Here is a 22,104-nt window from a genome sequence, read left to right as displayed (position 1 = left end):
CCTATCCATCTGAACATGATTTAAGTGGGGGGGGGGGCCTAACCTCCTCTAGGGGGTGTGCTCCCCCGGGAAGATTTTCTTTTAAATATTGAAGTTAAAAGCATCAATCTGGTGCACTTTGAGATCACAATTAGGAGCTCTATGGAAACATCTCTCAACACCCAGATGAAACAGAACTGTAAGCATATTTATTTTTCTTTATGGATATTTTACAAATCACTCTCCTTTCAAACTGTATTCTTGTTTATTAATAATAACTTTTTTTTACTGTCATATAGTATTGTATACCTGTTTACTTTATTCTCTTATTTTTTTATAACTATAATGATCATATAAAGATGTGCCTTTACCTCACTGGTTGTAGAAAAAGATTCTTATATTCGTTAGCATAGCTAGCTAACCAGATGCTAACAACAACAAAGGTATTGACTGTATGATCAGAATGACAGATCGCCACTGGGCTTTCAACTAAAGACACAGCCACGTAGAAACTGCGGCATGTGTACGGCTCCTTATGGGTACTGCAATTTGTGGAAGTGCCGGAGCGGAGCCGCGTTCTGGTGCTCTCCGTCAGAACTGCACCCTGTCAGACGAGACATACCACGTGATGACACGTTAGGCTCGTGATGTGTTCAAGGACCCTGACCTTGGACAGGAAAAACAGGCACTCACTTGTTTAATTTTTTTGCGGTCTAGATTTCTTTAATTTTTTTCTTTTTTGCGTGTGTTTATAAATTACCTCGAGGGCCGTAGCAAAGGTCTCGCGGGCCGTATACGGCCCGGGGCCCAGAGGTTCCCCACCCCTGCTGTAGAGGGTTAAGATGCTCAGTGAGGATCAGAGTGATATCAGCCTGATGTCTGCAGCTCAGAGTCAACACAACTCTCACATATTCATCTCAGCACAGAAGCTACAGATGGAGAACTGACCTGAGAGTCTCCAGTCTGCAGTCTGGACTCTCCAGAAGATCTCTCAGCAGCTCCACTCCTGAAACCTGCAGATCGTTGTTACTCAGGTCCAGATCTCTCAGATGGGAGGGGTTGGACTTCAGAGCTGAGATCAGAGCAGAACAGCTGATCTCTGACAACCTGCAGCTCTCCAGTCTGAATAAAGAGAACATGATGTAACTTTAGAAAACAATGTTCCTGTTTGAAATAACTCCAGGTTTAATAATCTGATCAGAGCTGAAGAAGTTCAGAAAGTGGAAACTCCAACAGGTTAAAAACTGTGAGACACAGAAAGAGGAAAAGAGCTCTCATTCACATTAAAGACAACGTGCAGCTACTTCAGTGTAAACTATTCAGTCAGTGTCAGCATCATGTAGATCCAGGAACACGTTGGAAACAGCAACAACTGAAAATACTTCTTGGTGGTTGATAGTTTCAACAGAAATATAAAACAATTCTACTCATGTATTTTTTTATAATTCATTTTCTAAAAGCAGGATGGAGAATATAAGATGAATCTCAGGTGTTCAGAGGTTCAGAGTGAATCATTCAGTGTAGGGTTGTTCTTGTTATTTTAATCTAAAGATCATCAGTGCTCTGCCAGTCAGTGAACTACACTTGGTGTAGTTTGTTGTTGTTTAGCCTTTCTGAGGCTAGTACATGGTCACATGTTGTTGTTGTTGTTGTTGTTGTTGTTGTTGTTATTATGTATACATTAATGTCACATCCCTGCAGCAGAAACATCCAGACAGCTTAGTTTGTCTTCAAAGGAAAGATGTTTATAACATGAGTGCAGGGCTGAGGCTTTACAAGCATTCTAACTGAAGCAGAGCAGGACACCAACCATATGAACAAAGGGCTGAGGCTGGAGAGGGTTAAGATCAGGGGCGGACTGGGACTACAAATCAGCCCGGGACTCTCGACCGGCCCACTTCGGTACCGCCGGCCCACCGCGGTACCGCAAGTAAATACCGCTAGTAAATTGTCGACATGGGGGGGGGGGGGTGCTAGTGACTTGCCGCAGAGGTAGACATTAAGGGTAGAATGGACTTGTATTGTCACTGGCCCCACTATTGTAACCTCTGGCCCGGAGCATTCGTCCAAAACAAAATCGACTAATAATGAAGAAAATTAACACATTTGTTGCAGTAGTAATTTATGTACACACTACATTACTACATACTACAACATTTGAACAATCCGTTGTTCCTCATTTTCCTCCATTGTTCATATTTGGTTTATTAAAATAATGATATTGTGGTCATTGTTAAAAAATGTCTGCTATTATTATGAGTATTATTATTTGTATAATGCACTTTCTGCCTTCCTGTCATTAGGAGTTAGAAATGTAATGGCTATAGATTAGATTAGAACCTTCTTTATCCTAAACTGCTGGGACATTTCCCTATAGCCAATACCTTTATATTTTCTACTCTTCACTTACTTGTCAGCATAGGTCGGCATTGATGTACAGAACCGACAGAAGACCTTGTTTATACTGGCATCATATTGAGAGGTGCAGCCAGTGACGCGTCCTAAAACCAGGAAGTAAGCTGCTGGTTCCCTCGACAGAAAGCAATGGGATTTCTCCACAGGGTTTTGGAAAATAGCTGGAAATAAGGTCTGTGGAAAACGAACCTGTTAAATAAATGCACGTTTTGTTCAGCCGGATAATCTCCACATGTCTCCTACTTTTATAATTTTTGAATCATAAATCTAATCGATAGATTATAAAAAGGGTTTTAGGATGCGTCACTGCACCACGCTATAGAAGCCAACTCCATCGATCAAGCTGGCTGAAACTTTCTCTCCCTCTTCTTCTCATGCTCCCTGTCACTCTCCTTTAACTCCTCCGGTGACTTTCTTTTATTTGAAGATTGTTTTTTGCCCGGCGCTTGGTCGGCTACCGCTGGTATTAAAAACATTTTGGCGAATGGTTAGGTGGCGCGATAGTCTGTAGTGAAGGAGCGCGCTCCCGCTCATGCGTATGGGCTCATAACAGTCTCATAATACACACATGCACACAGAAGGATCCACACTTGTGTTCTTCAATACACACAAATGTGTTCCGTTTCATATTCATGTAAATAAAATCCAAATACAGAAAAAAGTTTTACATATGTGTTTTTGATCCACACTTATTTGTTTTCCGTTTGAATCCTCTGAACCTGGAAACACAAACCGCTCTCTGTGCACGGATCGCTGTGCATTCGTGAGTGGGTTTTTTGAGACTCCCCTGAAGGTCAGCCGATTCCTACTTGTAATTTTTTCTATCTATAGCCAATCAGATGTCTCCTTCATTCTAAGCCAATCACATGAGCGCGCCCCCACGAGGGTAGGATTACTTCATATACGCATTTTGCGCAGTCCGATCAGCTCGCTAAACAGAGGGCGGAGCTTCAGGTGATCATGCAGAGCTGCGTGTCTCCGTCAGTCTCAGCAGCTGATCTGATCTCTCTATCGCGTCCAGTTATACTTCACTCGCGTTTATGTCCATATCGATCAGATCCAGCTCTCCTCTTTATAGAGAGCACCGATCAAACTATTAAGAGTGAATATCGGCCGATAATGACCCCCCCTCCCCCCTCACTGTGCACTGGTCGATTAGGCTAAGCTAACCTGTAGCTGCTCCCTCCACACTCACAACAACTTCATACAGACATAAATTAAGCAGCTGTATTCGCCATACAGGAAACACACATTTAAAACGGTTTTGCCTGCCGTTTTTGTGTACACAAGCATTCATCAATGGTTCGGAAAGTGGCGCTGTACCTTAATAATATAAAGGCTTGGATTTGCGTGCATTTCCTGTTCGGAAAGTGGCGCTGTACTGAGAGTGGAGGTGTCCTGAGATTAGCTCCATGGACCTGTCAGCTCCGGACTGCGCAAAATAAGTACATGAAGCACTACGTCATGAACGCAAGAAATCATACCCTGGTGGGGGCGCGCTCATGTGATTGGCTTAGAATGAAGGAGACATCTGATTGGCTATAGATAGGAAAAATTACAAGTACGAATCGGCTGACCGTCAGGGGAGTCTCAAAAAACCCACACACGAATGCACAGCGACCCGTGCACAGAGAGCGGGTTGTGTTTGCAGGTGCAGAGGATTTAAACGGAAAACAAATATGTGAGGATCAAAAATACACATGTAAAACTTTTTTCTGTATTTGGATTTTATTTACGTGAATATGAAACGGAACACATTTGTGTGCATTGAAAAACACAAGTGTGCATGTATGTATTATGAGACTGTTCTGAGCCCATACGCGGGAGCCTGCTCGCGCTGCGCTCCGCAGAAAACAGCTGTTTGCTTTCACCCAACAACGACAACCGCCTCACGAAACACTATGTTGTAGCGTTAATAAACAAAACAATTTAACTAAATTGTTTGTCAAAATACCAGTTACCGGACGGCCCACATCGTCCGACCGGCCCACTTCAGTACCGGCCCATCGGGACGTTCGGGACGAATCCCGATGGGCCAGTCCGCCCCTGGTTAAGATGCTCAGTGAGGATCAGAGTGATATCAGCCTGATGTCTGCAGCTCAGAGTCAACACAACTCTCTTCATCTCAGCACAGAAGTTACAGATGGAGAACTGACCTGAGAGTCTCCAGTCTGCAGTCTGGACTCTCCAGAAGATCTCTCAGCAGCTTCACTCCTGAATCCTGCAGCTCGTTGTTACTCAGGTCCAGATGTCTCAGATGGAGGTTGGACTTCAGAGCAGAGATCAGAGCAGAACAGCTGATCTCTGACAAACTGCAGAACTCCAGTCTGAATAAAGAGAACATGATGTAACTTTAGAAAACAATGTTCCTGTTTGAAATAACTCCAGGTTTAATAATCTGATCAGAGCTGAAGGAGTTCAGAAAGTGGAAACTCCAACAGGTTAAAAACTGTGAGACACAGAAAGAGGAAAAGAGCTCTCATTCACATTAAAGACAACGTGCAGCTACTTCAGTGTAAACTATTCAGTCAGTGTCAGCATCATGTAGATCCAGGAACACGTTGGAAACAGCAACAACTGAAAATACTTGTTTGATCATTTTAACAGAAATATATTTTGTATTTCTGTATTTTTTTTAATTTCATTTTCTAAAAGCAGGATGGAGAATATAAGATGAATCTCAGGTGTTCAGAGGTTCAGAGTGAATCATGCAGTGTAGGGTTGTTCTTGTTATTTTAATCCAAAGATCATCAGTGCTCTGCCAGTCAGTGAACTACACTTGTTGTAGTTTGTTGTTGTTTAGCCTTTCTGAAACTAGTACATGGTTACATGTTGTTATTATTATTTATACATTAATGTACCATCCCTGCAGCAGAAACATTTATTTTACATCATGGCGATCTGGAATGAAGAAACTGAAGACCAACTCAGTTGCCACGTAATTTGCTGCCACACTTCCTGCATGAGGTGACAATAGCTTCTTCAAGTATGTACCGGACAGGACCCTGGAAAATGAAACCTCAACAGACAGTTCACTCATTTGTAACAATGTCATCATTTGCCCGTCAGTGTTATGATGTTGAATATTAATATCCTCTTGGGTTATAATTACTGATGCATGGAATGTGGTAGCAGCAGTACTTCAAGGCTGCCAGCCAGGCGTGCCGGATTCATTTTAGAAGTGGGGGGGCCAAAAAAAGTGCGTGTGTATGGCCCAATCCCAAACCACGCCCTACACCTACACACTCCCCCTCCGTGATGGAGTGAACTCCGTGGAGTGACACATGAGGCTCCCTCCTGTCAGATGGAGGGAGTAAATACAGCAGCAAGCTTTGGGACAAACTCCCCTCTCTCTGGCAGAAACAGGAAATGCGTAACTGTATGTAGGCCTAACAACGGTTTCAAATCAGCATCTCTTAGACAAAAAATGTAAATGAATAACTCAAATAAAACTCCAAACATCTTTGGTTACTTTTTTGTAAAGCTCTTTTAGTTTTAAACCTGATGTTTATAAGCTTCTTAGTTTTTGCAATAGTCTGTAAATATACACAACTTTATAATAAAATGCACACATTTACCTTTTTCTAGACTAAACACAGGTATGATCCTAAGTTAAAAAAATATGAGGTTATCATGAGGTTGTTAACATCGCAATGTATCACTATCGTTTAGTGGTTTTGCAAAGAATGAACCACTCTCTGTTTTTGTACCATTCTGCGTTGAAGTACCTTCTCTTTGCTCAAATAATCTACTAGCGGTCTCCTTTTTCCGATAGTTAGCTGTACAGCTTTACCCGCCTCAATGTCCCAACAACAAACCTCCATGCAGTCGGAACCAGCCTGTTTCGGTTCAACGGCGGCGGCGGTGGTTTTGACAGTTTCTGCGGCCGCAGAGGTGCTGCTTTTGGGTTCATCTGGCTTCGCTGTTTCTATGATTGATGAAGGTCCAGGCTCCGGAGATGTGGATGTCAGGGATGTGACCTTCCAGTTGTTACATTTAAGTTTAGATTGACTGTATTTGTGACCTGCTCCATCGAAATCAGTCGCATTGACCCGAAGACACATTTTGAGTTGTATACACGGTTGGAAAGAGGATATTCCGAGCTTTCTAATGATATCAGGATTGTTTTTGTTCTCCAAATATTAAGCGAAATATGTCACATTATATCATGACTGTCACCGAGTCCTCATTTTGAGAAAAAGGCATTCAAAGTTTCCTCTTCTCTGGATCGATCTGATTGATTATTAGCAAATGATCAAATACTACGGAGGGAAGATATTTTCGTTTGGAGGGGAAGCTCGCGAGTGTGTGTGTGTGTGTGTGTGTGTGTGTGTGTGTGTGTGTGTGTGTGTGTGTGTGTGTGTGTGTGTGTGTATACGTGTGTGTGTTTGTGTAATTTTGCGTTTGTGTGTATTGTGTTTGTTTCCCGGGGAAAACACTCACAAGAAACACCGGCTGTTGTTATGCCTGCTATGACGTTAAATTACTCCGTTCTCAGCTTGTAATTATGCCGTTACAAGCTTCAAAGTTGTATTTATCATCTGAATTTGCCGAAACAAGTTTAATATTCTGAAAGCCAAGACTTTGTTTAATTAAAATCAGATGAAAACAAACTGTAACGGACCCTGCCGTGTTATCTATGATTACTCTACTCTTACATTCATAATTTCAGCGGAGGGAGGGGGGCGACGCTGCTGGAAGAGCAGATTGCGAATGAGAGGTGCCTCTTCGTCCCTTTACAAGCTTCAAACATGTATTTATCGTGTGATTTTGGAAATAAAAGTTTCATATTCTGAAAGCCAAGACTTTGTTTGTTTAAAATCAAACAAAACACCCGAACCCTGAACAAATAGTTTTTTACGTAAATCCACGTTTATTCTGAAATGAGCCGTTGCGACTTCCGACTGATTTCGATAGAGCGGGTCACATTTAGTTTTCTTCTGCGCTGGTTCTTCTGACATGTTTGCAAGTGTATATATTATTTCTAGGTTAACGGCTGACACACACAGAACAACGTAACAAATAAAGTAAACAACGTAACAAATAAACAAATCTAAGCTTTGTTATTGGTTGTAATTTACATGGATACATTTGAATGGTGTGACAATGTCCTATTTGATTGGGTTAAAATGTACATATTCTTCCTGTTATGTCTGCCTGCTTTATTTTACCTAATGCAAAGTTACCTGCTGCTCCATCGAAATCAGTCGCATTGACCCGAAGACACATTTTGATTCCTAGCTTTCTAATGATATCAGGATTGTTTTTGTACTCCAAATATTAAGCAAAATATGTCACATTATATAATGACTGTTACAGAGTCATCATTTTGAGAAAAAGGCCTTTAAAGTTGTCTCTTCTCTGGAATCCATCATTTCTCATCATCAATCATCATGATTGATTATTAGCAGAGCAAATGATCATAATACTACGGAGGGAAGATATTTTCGTTTGGATTACTGCACTCACGAGAAACACCGGCTGTTGTTATGCCTGCTGTGACGTTAAGCTACTCCGTTCTCCGCTTGTAATTATGCCGTCACAAGCTTCAACGTTGTAGGCCTATTTATCATCTGAATTTGCCGAAACAAGTTTAATATTCTGAAACCCAAGACTTTGCTTATTTGAAGTCAGATAAAAACAAACTGTAACAGACCCTGCCGTGTTATCTATGATTACTCTACACCTTACATTCATAATTTCATCGGGAGGGAGGGGGGCGGCGCTGAGGAACAGCAGAGTGGCGAGAGCTGTCATCTTCCCTTTACAAGCTTCAAACATGCCTGTAGCTAGTGAGATTGAATATAACAATCAAAAATAACAAAATATACACAGCTAGATCAGATCACGTTTTAGATGCGACTTTAGAGTAGAGGGGAATTATTGAAACGGGATTTGTACAGTTTTCCGCGGCACAGTTTCATGGAAACACATCAGCTTTTGGACGACAGTCAATATGGATTCAGGAAAGATAGATCAACATCTATGGCACTAATGGAATTAAGTGAGGAAAGAGCAAACTGCATGGACAATAAAAAACAAGCAGTGGGAATATTTATAGACTTACAAAAAGCATTTGACACCATCACAATATTTTACTGATAAAACTGGAACGGTATGGCATCAGAGGGGTGGGATTAAACTGGGTGAGAGATTATTTAAGCAACAGACAACACTTTGTTGAATTTGTTGAAAACATAAAACAAATCCACAGATACAATTAATACTAGATAACATACACATAGAAAGAGTATATGAAATGAAGTTCCTTGGTGTGGTTTTAGACCACAAAATCAGCTGGAAACCTCATATCACTCATGTAAAAGCAAAACTAGCTAAAACTATCGCAATATTGGGAAAAGCCAGATACATTCTGGAACTCATTGTATACTCTATATAACACACTAATATTGCCATATCTGATTTACTGTGTGGAGATTTGGGGAAACACGTACAAAACCAACCTACAGCCGTTATGCACATTACAAAAAAGGGCTATAAGAGTTATCAATAATGTTGGATATCTTGAACACACTAATGTATTCTTTTTGAAGTCACACATATTGAAGTTCATTGATCTGGTTAAATTTAAAACGGCACAAATCATGTACAGAGCAAGACATAAACTACTTCCTAGGAAATTAAAAACACTGTTCGTAGACAGAGAGGGTGGGTATCATCTGAGAGGACATCTACATTTTAAACTCAAGGTCAGAACAACTCTGAGAAGTATGAGTATAACAATCTGTGGGGTGACTTTATGGAATGGTTTGGAGCAGGAGTTAAAACAAAGCACAAGCATCATTCAGTTTAAAAGGATGTACAGAAACACTTTTTTGGAAAAATATGAGAATGAAGAAAGGTGATTGAAGACGAGAAATTATTGTATATGTATAAATGTAAATGTATGTAGGAATAACTTGCATAATGATTTAAAGGACAATCATTGATCAAGTAAGGGGTGGGAATTAATAAGCATTTGCTTCCTCCTGCTCCCTTTCGGACACATGATTTATTATTATTATTATTAATATGAAGACTTTTTTTGTTTTTTTTGTTGAATATACAAATATTACCATGCATGTGGATAAATACTGTATTATAACAATACGGTATTCTGTTTTTCACATTTGTTATTTGTTATTTGTTATTTTTGAATCTGTTCGAAATAAAGACTGAAAATAAAAAAAAAATTAAAAAAAATCTGCTGCTGCGAAAATGTGGGGCAGGGCTGAAAAGTGGGGGGGCCAATGGCCCCCTGGCCCCCCCGCTTCCGGCGCCCTTGCTGCCAGCCACAATGCTTACATCGTTTATTTCTGCATCAGAGAGCTGATGTTTGAACATATCACGTCTGAAACTCGACCAACAACCAATCACATGAATCTCCCGCCCCTGACACACAAGCAGCGTTTTGATTGGCTAGAGCTTGTACTGGCATATGATTCGATTGGCTGACGTTCTGCCGAGGCTGCAAAAGTTGCACATTGCTCAACTTTTGCAGCGAGCCACGCCAGCAAAGCTCCGCTTCGCTTCCCACAATGCAGTTTGGCGGAAAGTGACGTCACCCCATTCAAAGTGAATGGTGAAGCTTTCAACGCACGCCGCTGTGTGGACGGGCCGTTCCGGTTGCCTCTTTTGAATGACGAATACACATTTCCGTCAGTTTGGTGTGTCAGGGCCTTTACACTCCTGCAGCGAGTAAACAGTCACATCTTATCTGGATAAGTGCTGCAAAGTGCAGAATACCGTTTTGATAAGGGATACATGTGTGTAGTCTTTAATATTAAACATGATCGCTGGTAGAGATAGCCACAGAACAGAAGTCGTGTCACAGTTTATCCTGGGCGGATCACAGCTCCACAGCTGAAGACTTCTCCACGCTGCTTTCAAACTGTGAGTAAACACCGTGTGCTTCACTTGGAGGCTGTCTGAAGGTGTACACAGGTCTCAGATGGACTTGGCATCACATTAGGAACGATATACAGTAATAAGTCTGGCAACAATAACTGGTTTAAATGATTTATTCAAGCGTGCAATGTTTTGAACAGACATCCCCAGTCACCTCGTGTGTCTTTTTGTAGTCCTAACTGTATGCGTCCGGATATCGGCATCGCAACCACAACCTCACACACTGGTACTGAAAGTGCATCAAAGTGTTCCTATGGAGCCAAATATACCAACAGATGAATGTAAACGACAGAAGAAGCGATCGAAATGTGTATTTCCTGGTTATTCGACAAAGGCTCCTCAAAGTACACGCCCCTGACACATTCCTACCGTTATAGAATATCACGAGTTCCCCGCGCCACCAGTTAAACGGTAACACCGTAACAGGCTGCCACTCTGCGCGGCGCCTTGGATGAGGGAGAAGTGGTTTGGAACATGATATGGCGTTAAATCACGGCAGCATTTAGCTGCATCTGAGCAGAGCAGCCAGCCTGCTCATCACAGAACTCACTGCTTGCCTTGCCGTGCTCAACAGGGGGCGGGCCAGCAGCTACAGAATCAGCCCTTCTCTAGCAGCTGAAATAGAGGGATATGAGGGATGTCTAAAATGTATAATCTGTTTGGTATTTTTGAGCACATCTTAGACATGTTTTTAATATATTTGTATATATCTGAGACCCATTATATCTGCCTAAAAATAACATGGTAGGAGATCTTTAATAATCTGATCAGAGCTGACGAAGTTCAGAAAGTGGAATCTCTAAACAGGTTAAAAACTGTAAGATACAGAAAGAGGAAAGAAAGAGCTCTGATTAATGTTAAACACAACGTATTTCTACTTCAATGACAAAGTAGTGAGCTGAACAGGGTTTTAATGTCAGAGATGATGTAGAAACAATCCACTGATAATCTGGAACTCTAACTTTGATCAGATGTTTAACAACTCCTTCATCTCCCTCACAGCTCATCAGTACTGACAGCATCTCCACTGACTCATGGAGCACAGGGTGAGTCTGTGGAAGCTCAACCTCTCTCCCTCACAGATCAGTATGAACTGCAGTCAGTGAACTGACCTCAGAGCCTCCAGTCTGCAGTTTGGACTCTTCAGTCCAGAACTCAGCAGCTCCACTCCTGAATCCTCCAGAGCGTTCCGACTCAGGTCCAGATCTCTCAGGTGGGAGGGGTTAGACTTCAGAGCTGAGGCCACGACTTCACAGTCAGTCTCTGAGAGTCTACAGTCAGTAAGTCTATAATAACACATATATTACAACATGTGTTAGTTTAAAAACAGAGGAAACATTTCATTAACTTACTGAATTTGATGGAACAACTTTTGTTATGTCATTTGATTTAATAATAGAGTTTTCTATATTTATTGTCAGCCTGTCAGACTTATTTTAAACTCTTAAGCATTGTGGTAAAAACAGATCTGATTTAATGTTGAAGAAACTGCAATGATATATTAATAACTTAATTCACTGATAACTGTAAACACTGCTGTATGGTGTGATCACATGCTGCTGTGAGGAAAAAGTCCTTAATTTGTTTGACAAGTCGCCTCCTTCACTCAAAGGAATATGAAGAGGAGAAAACTTTAAAATGTCACATTATTATAAATAAATAGAATAACTAGGATAATTTAATTTCACTCTCAAAGTATTTAAAACATCAAACATTTTAAAGTGTTTATTATAATAATGAAACTTCTGATCCAGATTAATTAATAAAGTTAATCACATCTGGACTTACTCGGCCTTCCTGCAGTTCCTCACAGCTGGAATCAGTCTCCGTCGTCCCTCATCTGATGTGTTGTACTTCCTCAGGTCCAACTCATCCAGAACCTCCTCTGACATCTGCAGCATGTAGGCCAGAGCAGAGCAGTGGATCTCAGAGAGTTCCTCTGATCTGTTCCCTGACTTCAGGAACTCTGTGATCTCCTGAGTTACTGAGTGGTCCTTCATCTCTGTCAGACAGTGGAAGATGTTGATGCTCCTCTCAGGAGAGATGTTATAACTGTTCATCTCCTTCAGGTTGCTGATGGCTCTCTGGATGGTTTCTGGTCTGTTGTCTGTGCGACCCAGCCGGCCTCTGAAGAGTCTCTCGATGATTGTTGGACGCTTGCCTGTGCGACCCAGCAGGCCTCCTAACAGTCTCTGGTTGGACTCCAGAGAGAGGCCGTGGAGGAAGCGGATAAACAGGTCCAGGTGGCCATTTTTACTTTGGAGGGATTTCTCCATGGCTCCCTCCAGGAAGACATCCAGGGATGGGTAATCCTGATCTCTGTTATACCTGTTGCTATAGTCTCCCTGCAGGAAGTCCTTCAGTACCGCTGTGTCTCTGTTGGTGTAACAGTGCAACATGTAGACTGCAGCCAGGAACTCCTGAATGCTCAGATGAACAAAGCAGTAGACTGTTTTCTGGAAGATCACACTCTCTCTTTTGAAGATCTCTGTACAAACTCCTGAGTGCACCAAGGCCTCGGTGACACCAAGACCACAGCGCTGCAGGTCTTCTTGGTAGAACATGATGTCTCCTTTCTCCAGATGTTCAAACGCCAGCCTCCCCAGCTTCAGAAGAAGCTCCCTGTCAGCCTCCGTCAGCTGCTGTGGACTCGTCTCATGTCCCTCTTCATACTTCTGCTTCTTCCTCTTGGTCTGGACCAGCAGGAAGTGTGCGTACATGTCAGTGAGGGTCTTGGGCAGCTCTCCTCTCTGGTCTGTAGTCAACATGTGGTCCAGAACTGCAGCAGTGATCCAGCAGAAGACTGGGATCAGACACATGATGTGGAGGCTCCTGGAGCTCTTGATGTGAGAGATGATTCTGCTGGACAGGTCTTCATCACTCCATCTCCTCCTGAAGTACTCCTCCTTCTGGGCGTCAGTGAAGCCTCGTACTTCTGTCACCCTGTCCACACACTCAGGAGGGATCTGATTGGCCGCTGCAGGTCTGGAAGTTATCCAGACGAGAGCCGAGGGAAGCAGCTTCCCCCTGATGAGGTTTGTCAGCAGCACGTTGACTGAGGACTGCTGTGAGACATCAGACACAACCTCATTGTTTGTGAAGTCCAGAGAAAGTCTGCTTTCATCCAGGCCGTCAAAGATGAACAGCACTTTGCAGACAGCCAGCTGCTCTGCTGTGACCTTCTGTAAGGTGGGATGGAAAACATGGAGCAGCCTGAGAAGACTGTACTGCTCACCTTTGATCAGGTTCAGCTCCCTGAAGGAGAGCGGGATCACCAGACTGACATCTTGGTTTCCCAAACCCTCGGCCCAGTCCAGAGTGAACTTCTGCACTGAGAAGCTTTTTCCAACTCCAGCGACTCCGTTGGTCAGGACCGCTCTGATGGGAGTCTGTTGGTCAGGTGAGGCTTTAAAGATGTCCTGGCACTTGATTGGAGTGTCATGGAGGGGCTTCTTCTTGGAAGCTGTCTCCAGCTGCCTCACCTCATGCTGGGTATTAACCTCTTCACTCTGGCCTTGTGTGATGTAGAGCTCAGTGAAGATCCTGTTGAGGAGGGTTTCACTTTCATCAGTTCCTTCAGTCACACGTTCACATCTCCTCCTCAGACTGAGCCTATGTTCATCTAGAACCTCCTGCAGACCACGTTCTGCTGGAAGGAAACATGAGAGAATCAGGACAATGCTTTTGAGAATCTGATGATGAAAATAAAATAAAAAAACAGTCAGGGTTTTAAATGTCATGATTTTTTTTTTTAAAAATATTTTTATTCACATGGAAAAAAAGTGAAACAGTGCATTACAGCAATTAAGGCATTTTCATGTTTTCCCCCAAAAAGAACCCTTACTCACTTTCCCTTAACGTATCACTCAGCCACATTTTAAAAGAGGGAGGTAAGGAGATTTCCACAAAAGAAGGATTTTCCTACGAGCAATCAAGGCGGTAAAGGCAATGACATTGGTTTGAGTGTTTGTAATGTTGATTTCATCTGGGGGCCGACCGAAAATAGCTACATGAGGGGATGGAGAGGTTTTTAGACCTACAATTTCAGAAATACATTCGAAGAAAGATTGCCAGAAGCTAGATAATTTAGGGCACGACCAGAACATGTGAGTCAGGTCGCAGGGGGCCTGGGAGCATCTATCACACCTGTCATCTAATCTATCTGGATAAATCCTGGAGAGCTTAGCCTTGCTATAATGTAGTCTAAGGATAATCTGTATTAGGCTGAGTCTAGCGCAACTGGAGGATGAGCTAACAGCTCTCAGGGCCTCCTTCCAAAAGTCATCAGATATGGTTGAATATCAACACTAGGGTTGCAAAGGGGCGGAAAGTTTCCGGTAAATATCTGGAAAGTTTCCATGGGAAGTTAAGCTGGGGAATTTTGGAAATATTCAATGCAAAATTAAACAAAAAAACATGACATTTCAACAGATTTAAAAAATAAATAAAAATGTTAACCCACATCCCATCCAAAAATCCCCACAAAGTCCCATTCAAAATGTTAAATGGAAAGAGCCCTTCTCCCTCCAAAAAGTCCCATTAAACATGCAAATCTTCCTTCAAGCAATCCTCTGCATTTTTGCTAAAGCCTTTCAGTCAACGGGCTCTTCCTGGGCCTCATCAACATCACACTCTGAGTCTTCCTCTGCAGTGCCACTGTCTAGCCTGGTTGAGGATGGCTCTGTGTCCAGCTCAGATACCTCATTCACACCAACGGTGTTTCAGGGCCGGTTCGGAGCTGGAGCTTGAAAAGCACCGGGTTTTCTTCTTCACACCGCAGCGGAGCAGCCTGTTAGCTCCGGAATCCGGTTCGTTTCAAGCACCAAAAAATTGTCCGGCCAGAGCAAAAGCACCGCATACGTCACGCTTACGTTGAGGCGGGGGGCAGAGACAGATAAACTCCTGAACAACAACAAAAAGCCCGCGTTTTATTGAGTTTGTACACAACGATGGAGAAACTTAACAAGAGTTTCAGTGTTTCTGCCATAGACTGTATATATAAAGGTTTCTGCTCATGGTAAAGCAACGTGTCTGCGTGTTAAGGTGGAACCTGAGCATTCACGTTGATCACCTCTCATTATAACTCATTATAAATCTATAAAACTATAAATATTAAACTTTACTTCATGTGTTCATTTGAGAACAGCTGTTACATACCTGGGTGAAGGTTACTGTTCATTTAAATGAAAGATACAACGTTACTCCACACTCATGGTTCAGTCCACCTTAAGAAATAAGACCGACCTCGGAAGCAGTTGTGTTTTAAAAAAACCTTTATTGACACAAGTACACTTTTTTATAAGAATATAACTAAACCACAGAAATGACTCCGGAAAAGCTGCAGATAGAGCCATAAAATTTAATGCACCTGATTTCATCCGCGCGGTTTGGCTTTATGAAGTAGGCACGTAAACGGTTACGTCATGACGCAAACGATGACGCAACGACGCATTACCAGTCGGACTCTGGGCGGTGTGAAAAGAGCCAGAGCTAAACCGAAGAACTGGTTCTGAACCTGAAAAGCACGGAGCTTGAACTGGAGTTGCGTTGGTGTGAATGTGGTAAGAGAGCATTAGGATTGCCCGGATGCCAACCAGTGTTTCCACCCTCACATTTGTGAGCCTGTTGGGAACCTTTGTGTGGTCTCAATAGCCATGCAGTAAGCCGTGTGCTATGCCATGGATTTTCAAGTGTACTTGAATGGCATCGGTTTGTTTTAGTCAAGATTATTCTAAAATATACTTTCCCCAACTATGTTTAAGTTCCCTATGAAGATCCAACCTTCAATTTGGAAAATTCCCGGTTTATTCCCATAAATTTCCGTTTATTCCCGTGGAAAGTTTCCATCTTTGAAAATTCCCGGAATTTTGCAACCCTAATCAACACACACATTTGCTACATTGGGAAATGCATCGATGACGTGGTACTGAAGTTTACTGTACAAACATTCCCGAATCAAAAGCCCTGGATAAACAGCGAGGTGCGTACTGAAGTAACCTGTGTTCCTAGTATCCAGATATGAGTTTGCTTAAACATATGTGTGTACTTAATTACTTTGTATTAAATAATAGCAGTCTGTATAACAAGAAGCAGGAAATATGAGAAGTGAAACATTTGTATTAAGAGTAGTGGAGATGTGAGAGATGAGATATCCTTATTTGGACACAGCATGTCAAACATCTGGTGGGCTGCATGGTGTGCATGGTGAAATGAGTGTGCGTTAAACATGCTGTAAAGGTCTACTATTTCTCACATTGCTGTAGGATTTCTTGGGAGCAGAGGTAATGTTTTCCTCGTTATTATTGATATTAAAGTAACGTACATATATTACTTGTATTAGTCAACGATAAACAACTATATCTTAGACATATCTTAAAAATGCCAAGGGTGTGTGGAGCTGTGTGTATTGAACTGATGGGGGAGGGGGCCGGAGAGAGGGAAGTCTATGCAGAAAATGTGTGTGCGTGTGCAGGCTGCAAGAATGCGAGACAACGAACACCAGATGTGTTTGTTTTGCCTCAAACGTAAGAGACTCTTGTTTCCGGGTCGCCTCGGCTGGCTCGCACTGATTCGTTGCGACCAGCCATCGTTTTTGTATCGCCCAATGGATGACCTATATGGGAGGAGCATCCGCACACAACTCCTCCCTTTCTAACTACATGAAGCCCTGTTGTGTCCTTGTGTCCGGTCTCTTTTCCTCCTGCTGCCAAGATAGTAAGATCTCCCAGCACTGGGAACAGAGCAGGGGTACCCCTTTAAAGTGTACTGGGGACAGAGCAGGGGTGCTCCTTTAAAGTGTACTGGGGACAGAGCAGGGGTGCCCCTTTAAAGTGTACTGGGAACAGAGCAGGGGTGCCCCTTTAAAGTGTACTGGGGACAGAGCAGGGGTGCCCCTTTAAAGTGTACTGGGGACAGAGCAGGGGTGCCCCTTTAAAGTGTACTGGGGACAGAGCAGGGATGCCCCTTTAAAGTGTACTGGGGACAGAGCAGGGGTACCCCTTTAAAGTCTACTGGGGACAGAGCAGGGGTGCCCCTTCAAAGTGTACTGGGGACAGAGCAGGGGTACCCCTTTAAAGTGTACTGGGGACAGAGCAGGGGTGCCCCTTTAAAGTGTATTGTTGTTGTTTACCATTAAAACAGATTATTGTTTAATCTGTAGGATTGCTTGGGAGCAGAGGTAATGTTTTCCTCGTTATTATTGATATTAAAGTAACGTACATGTATTACTTGTATTAGTCAACGATAAACAACTATATCTTAGACATATCTTAAAAATGCCAAGGGTGTGTGGAGCTGTGTGTATTGAACTGATGGGGGAGGGGGCCGGAGAGAGGGAAGTCTATGCAGAAAATGTGTGTGTGTGTGTGCAGGCTGCAAGAATGCGAGACAACGAACACCAGATGTGTTTGTTTTGTCTCAAACGTAAGAGACTCTTGCTTCCGGGTCGCCTCGGCTGGCTCGCGCTGATTCGTTGCGACCGGCCATCGTTTTTGTATCGCCCAATGGATGACCTATATGGGAGGAGCATCCTACACAACCCCTCCCTTTCTAACTACATGAAGCCCTGTTGTGTCCTTGTGTCCGGTCTCTTTTCCTCCTGCTGCCAAGATAGTAAGATCTCCCAGCACTGGGAACAGAGCAGGGGTACCCCTTTAAAGTGTACTGGGGACAGAGCAGGGGTGCCCCTTTAAAGTGTACTGGGGACAGAGCAGGGGTACCCCTTTAAAGTGTACTGGGGACAGAGCAGGGGTGCCCCTTTAAAGTGTACTGGGGACAGAGCAGGGGTACCCCTTTAAAGTGTACTGGGGACAGAGCAGGGGTGCCCCTTTAAAGTGTACTGGGGACAGAGCAGGGGTGCCCCTTTAAAGTGTACTGGGGACAGAGCAGGGGTACCCCTTTAAAGTGTACTGGGGACAGAGCAGGGGTGCCCCTTTAAAGTGTACTGGGGACAGAGCAGGGGTGCCCCTTTAAAGTGTACTGGGGACATAGCAGGGGTGCCCCTTTAAAGTGTATTGTTGTTGTTTACCATTAAAACAGATTATTGTTTAATCTTTATCCTGGTGCTTTGAATTCCTTCTTTTATAATTTGACCAGCTCATCAAAGGACGCGTGGAGCCGAGGTGGGTTTCAGACCACTCATTGCTCCAACAGTACCAAGCTGAAAGCGCGCACTATCGCGTTTAGAGGTGGAGATTCAGATGAGTTCAGGAAATCAAGGTATGAACTCCGGAGAGCAATCAGCAGTGCAAAGAGACAATACAGAGACAAAATGGAGTCTGACTTCAAAGGCTGTAACACCCGGAACTTGTGGGCGGGACTAAGAACAATGACAGACTACAAAGGAGCAGCAGGGGGTGTTAAGGGAGTGTCTGCGTGCGCATCTCTCCCAGATGAGCTGAACAGCTTTTGTGCTCAATTCGAGAGCAGTCAGGCTGTGGAGGCACAGAAGGACCGGGAGCCCTGCCATTTTGTTTTAAAAAGGGCGGATGTGTGTAAATCCTTTAAAAGGGTTAATCCACACAGGCTCCTGGACCTGATGGCATCCCTGGCCGTGTTCTCAGGGTGTGTGCAGTTCAGCTGGCAGAGGTGTTCAACAGGTCCCTGCTGCAGTCTGTAGTCCCCACATGCTTCAAACACTCCACCATCGTTCCTGTCCCAAAAAGACAATAATCACCAGCCTCAACAACTACCGCCCAGTAGCACTCCATCATAATGAAGTGCTTTGAGCGGTTAGTCAAACCCTTCTTCACCTCCTCCCTCCTTGACTCTCTGGACCCCCTGCAGTTTGCCTACAGAGCAAACAGGTCCACAGATGACGTCATAGCCCTCACCATCCACACTGCCCTCTCACACCTGGACCAGAGGAACACTTGTGAGAATGCTGTTCATTGATTACAGTTCAGCTTTCAACACCATTGTGCCCTCCAAGCTGGCCATCAAGCTCAGAGACCTCGGGCTCAACAGCGCCCTCTGTGACTGGATCCTGAACTTCCTGACCTTCCTGACGGGCAGACCCCAGGCAGTGCGGGTGGGAAACATCACATCCTCCACCCTGATCCTCAACACCGGAGCCCCTCAAGGCTGCGTGCTCAGCCCTCTGCTCTACTCCCTGTTCACTCACAACTGTGTGGCCACACACAGCTCCAACACCATCGTGAAGTTTGCTGACGACACGACCGTTATCGGCCAACTGCACAGCACATCACCAGGAAGGAGCTGCCATCAATGGAGGACCTTTACTCCCAGCGGCTCAGGAAGAAAGCCCTCAGGATTATCAAAGACCCCCATCACCCCAGCCACAAACTGTTCTGTCTGCTGCCGTCTGGCAGGCGGTACCGCAGCATCCTGACTAAAACCACCAGACTCTGGGTCAGTTTCATCCCACAGGCCATAAGACTGTTAACCACCTGAACTTTCAAACAGCATTCATAACATTAAGCTGGTTGCTAATTATTTATCTAATATATCATATTCCAATGACTTATATGTAGACTCTAATTGAACTATTTCACTTTTTTTACATTTTTCTTTTTGTATTTACTTTTTTTCTGTTTTTCTGTTTTATTGTGTTGCTCTGTTGGAGGAGCCTGTGACCTATGATTGTCATCGTCATAACTACACTGTAGCTATGTTCGTATGACAAATAAAAGCCTTGAACCTTGAACCTTGAATGTGTTCGGCTTCTTACTTTGTAGAATGTTGCATCTTTCTCGACACTGAGGACAGCAGGAGTCTCCTGATGGAGGTCTCTGCTCCCAGTATGAGGTGATGCACTGTCTGCAGAACCAGTGTCCACAGCTGGTAGAGACTGGATCCTTCAGGACGTCCTGACACAGAGCACAGCTAGACAGCTGCTCCTCCACAGGAACAGGACTCTTCCTCTTCCCTCTGTGGAGATGAACACATCCTTTATAGCACTTTACATTAGTGGAGCTGATTCTCTCAGGTAGATAATGGTTAGTTATTCATATAATCAGGGAACCACACAACTTTGTGTCTGGGTTCATAACATCAGCTGCATTAATCTGGTACACTTTAGCACTATGAACCCAATTTACATATAATTTGCTGTGAATTAATGTCTTTAAAGATATGGAAAGGATGCCGAAATAACAATGTAATGATAGTGATTTGTTAAAAGCCTGAGTTAATGCTTTGTCAGGTCTGTCTGCAACACAACAAGCAAAACACTTTAAATGTTAGTTTTCTGAATGGAGATCGATTAAAGCTAGGCTAACGTTGTAGCTGCTGTGTCTAAATGACATCCAGTCATAAGAACAGCAGCTATTATATTGTTAGCACCACAGACAGTCTCTGGTTTATATACAGGTACATGAAGAACCCTGATTTAACATGAGGTGCTGTAGAGCTCTGGGTGCTGATGTTCCCTCTTCTGATTCATCTCAGCATGTCAGTGACCACAGGAGCAGAAGCTCAACACTGACAGGTTTTTGTAACAGAGCGTCACAAACTTCACTCTCAAGTTGCAACTTTACAAGTTGTGTGAATACACGGGGGGGATATACATTTCACATCTTCTTTTGATTTGTGTTGCCAGGCACATTTATGCGCATTGACCCTACAGTTTATCGCACCTCACAAAATAAATCGTCTAATGATAAATACAACCAGCTCACCTGGTTATTACTATCATTATACTATATCTACAGAGTGTCTGTACTCTACTGCCCTCATGTAATTATAAAAGAACCGTTTAGATGATCAGATAATATAAAAACGGAATCCTCTTCAGGTCACAGTAGAAACAGACTCTTACTTTGTGTCTGAGGGTCCGGGTTCATCTCTGAAGTCTGGAGGTTCCTCTTCAGACTGCTCACTCCCGCACAGACCGCTGGGGAATTGAGAGTATGTGTCCTCTTCCTCAACTTTGAAATCACTCATCTTCTCTAGTCTGAGAGAAAAACCAGTAACACTACACACACACACACACACACACACACACACACACACACACACACACACACACACACACACACACACACACACACACACACACACACACACACACCACACACACACACACACACACACACACACACACACACACACACACACACACACACACACACACACACACACACCCACCACACACACACACACACACACACACACACACCACACACACACACACACACACACACACACACACACACACACACACACACATTATAATAATAACATGATGTCAATCTAAACCATCACAATGATAAACTTGGTATCAATACATCAACTCAGTCAGACTTCAGACAGGCTGCTCTCCATGTGACAAACCTCTCCTGTGACAAAATGGCATCCAATGTAATAAAAAAAGTCAATCAAAGAACTAGATTCCTATACCGGATCTCCTCTCTGGTAAACAAAAACACCCTGAAAACTCTAGCAGGAGCACTCATTCAAGGGTACTATGACTATGCTTGCACGTCATGGTACCATAGCACCTCCAAGGCGCTAAAAATAAAACTTCAAACATCGCAAAATAAACTGGTCAGACTACTTCTTGACCTTTCATCTAGAACCCACCTCACCTCTGCCCACTTTGACAACCTAGGATGGCTTAGAGTAGACGACAGAGTACAGCTACTTGCAATGGGCCTGGTCTACAAGATCCACTACACCTCTATGGTACCCATGTACATGTCAAAATTATTCCCAAAGGTCAAGGAATACCATGATCATAACACCAGAGGGAGCTCCACAAATCATGTGAAACCCAGATTTGGCACAAAAAAGGGGGAATACACGTTTCGCAATGATGCCACATCAAGGTGGAACGCTCTTCCC

At 43.4% G+C, this 22,104-nt stretch overlaps 1 protein-coding gene across 5 annotated transcripts in view; it reads right to left on the bottom strand.

Moving 5' to 3' along the window:
• The window catches only part of LOC117548250 (protein NLRC3-like), a 60,853-nt gene extending 39,618 nt beyond the window's left edge, over positions 1-21,235 (bottom strand). Inside the window, exons 1-6 of one of the 5 annotated variants that reach the window (XM_034219402.1) lie at positions 21,080-21,235; positions 19,991-20,190; positions 12,091-13,951; positions 11,415-11,588; positions 4,551-4,721; positions 928-1,101 (exon numbers count right to left, since the gene is read on the bottom strand). In XM_034219402.1, coding sequence (XP_034075293.1) covers positions 928-1,101; positions 4,551-4,721; positions 11,415-11,588; positions 12,091-13,951; positions 19,991-20,190; positions 21,080-21,204 — 2,705 coding nt within the window. In that variant the 5' untranslated portion in view covers positions 21,205-21,235. The remainder of the gene's footprint in view (positions 1-927; positions 1,102-4,550; positions 4,722-11,414; positions 11,589-12,090; positions 13,952-19,990; positions 20,191-21,079) is intronic. The other 4 variants (XM_034219403.1, XM_034219406.1, XM_034219404.1 and 1 more) reach the window with 4 other exon arrangements.
• Between the last annotated feature and the right edge of the window lie 869 nt (positions 21,236-22,104).

Source organism: Gymnodraco acuticeps, unplaced genomic scaffold (genome assembly GCF_902827175.1).
Source record: "Gymnodraco acuticeps unplaced genomic scaffold, fGymAcu1.1, whole genome shotgun sequence".
Classification (NCBI taxonomy): Eukaryota; Metazoa; Chordata; class Actinopteri; order Perciformes; family Bathydraconidae; genus Gymnodraco; species Gymnodraco acuticeps.
This window is presented reverse-complemented; position numbering and strand designations above follow the sequence as displayed.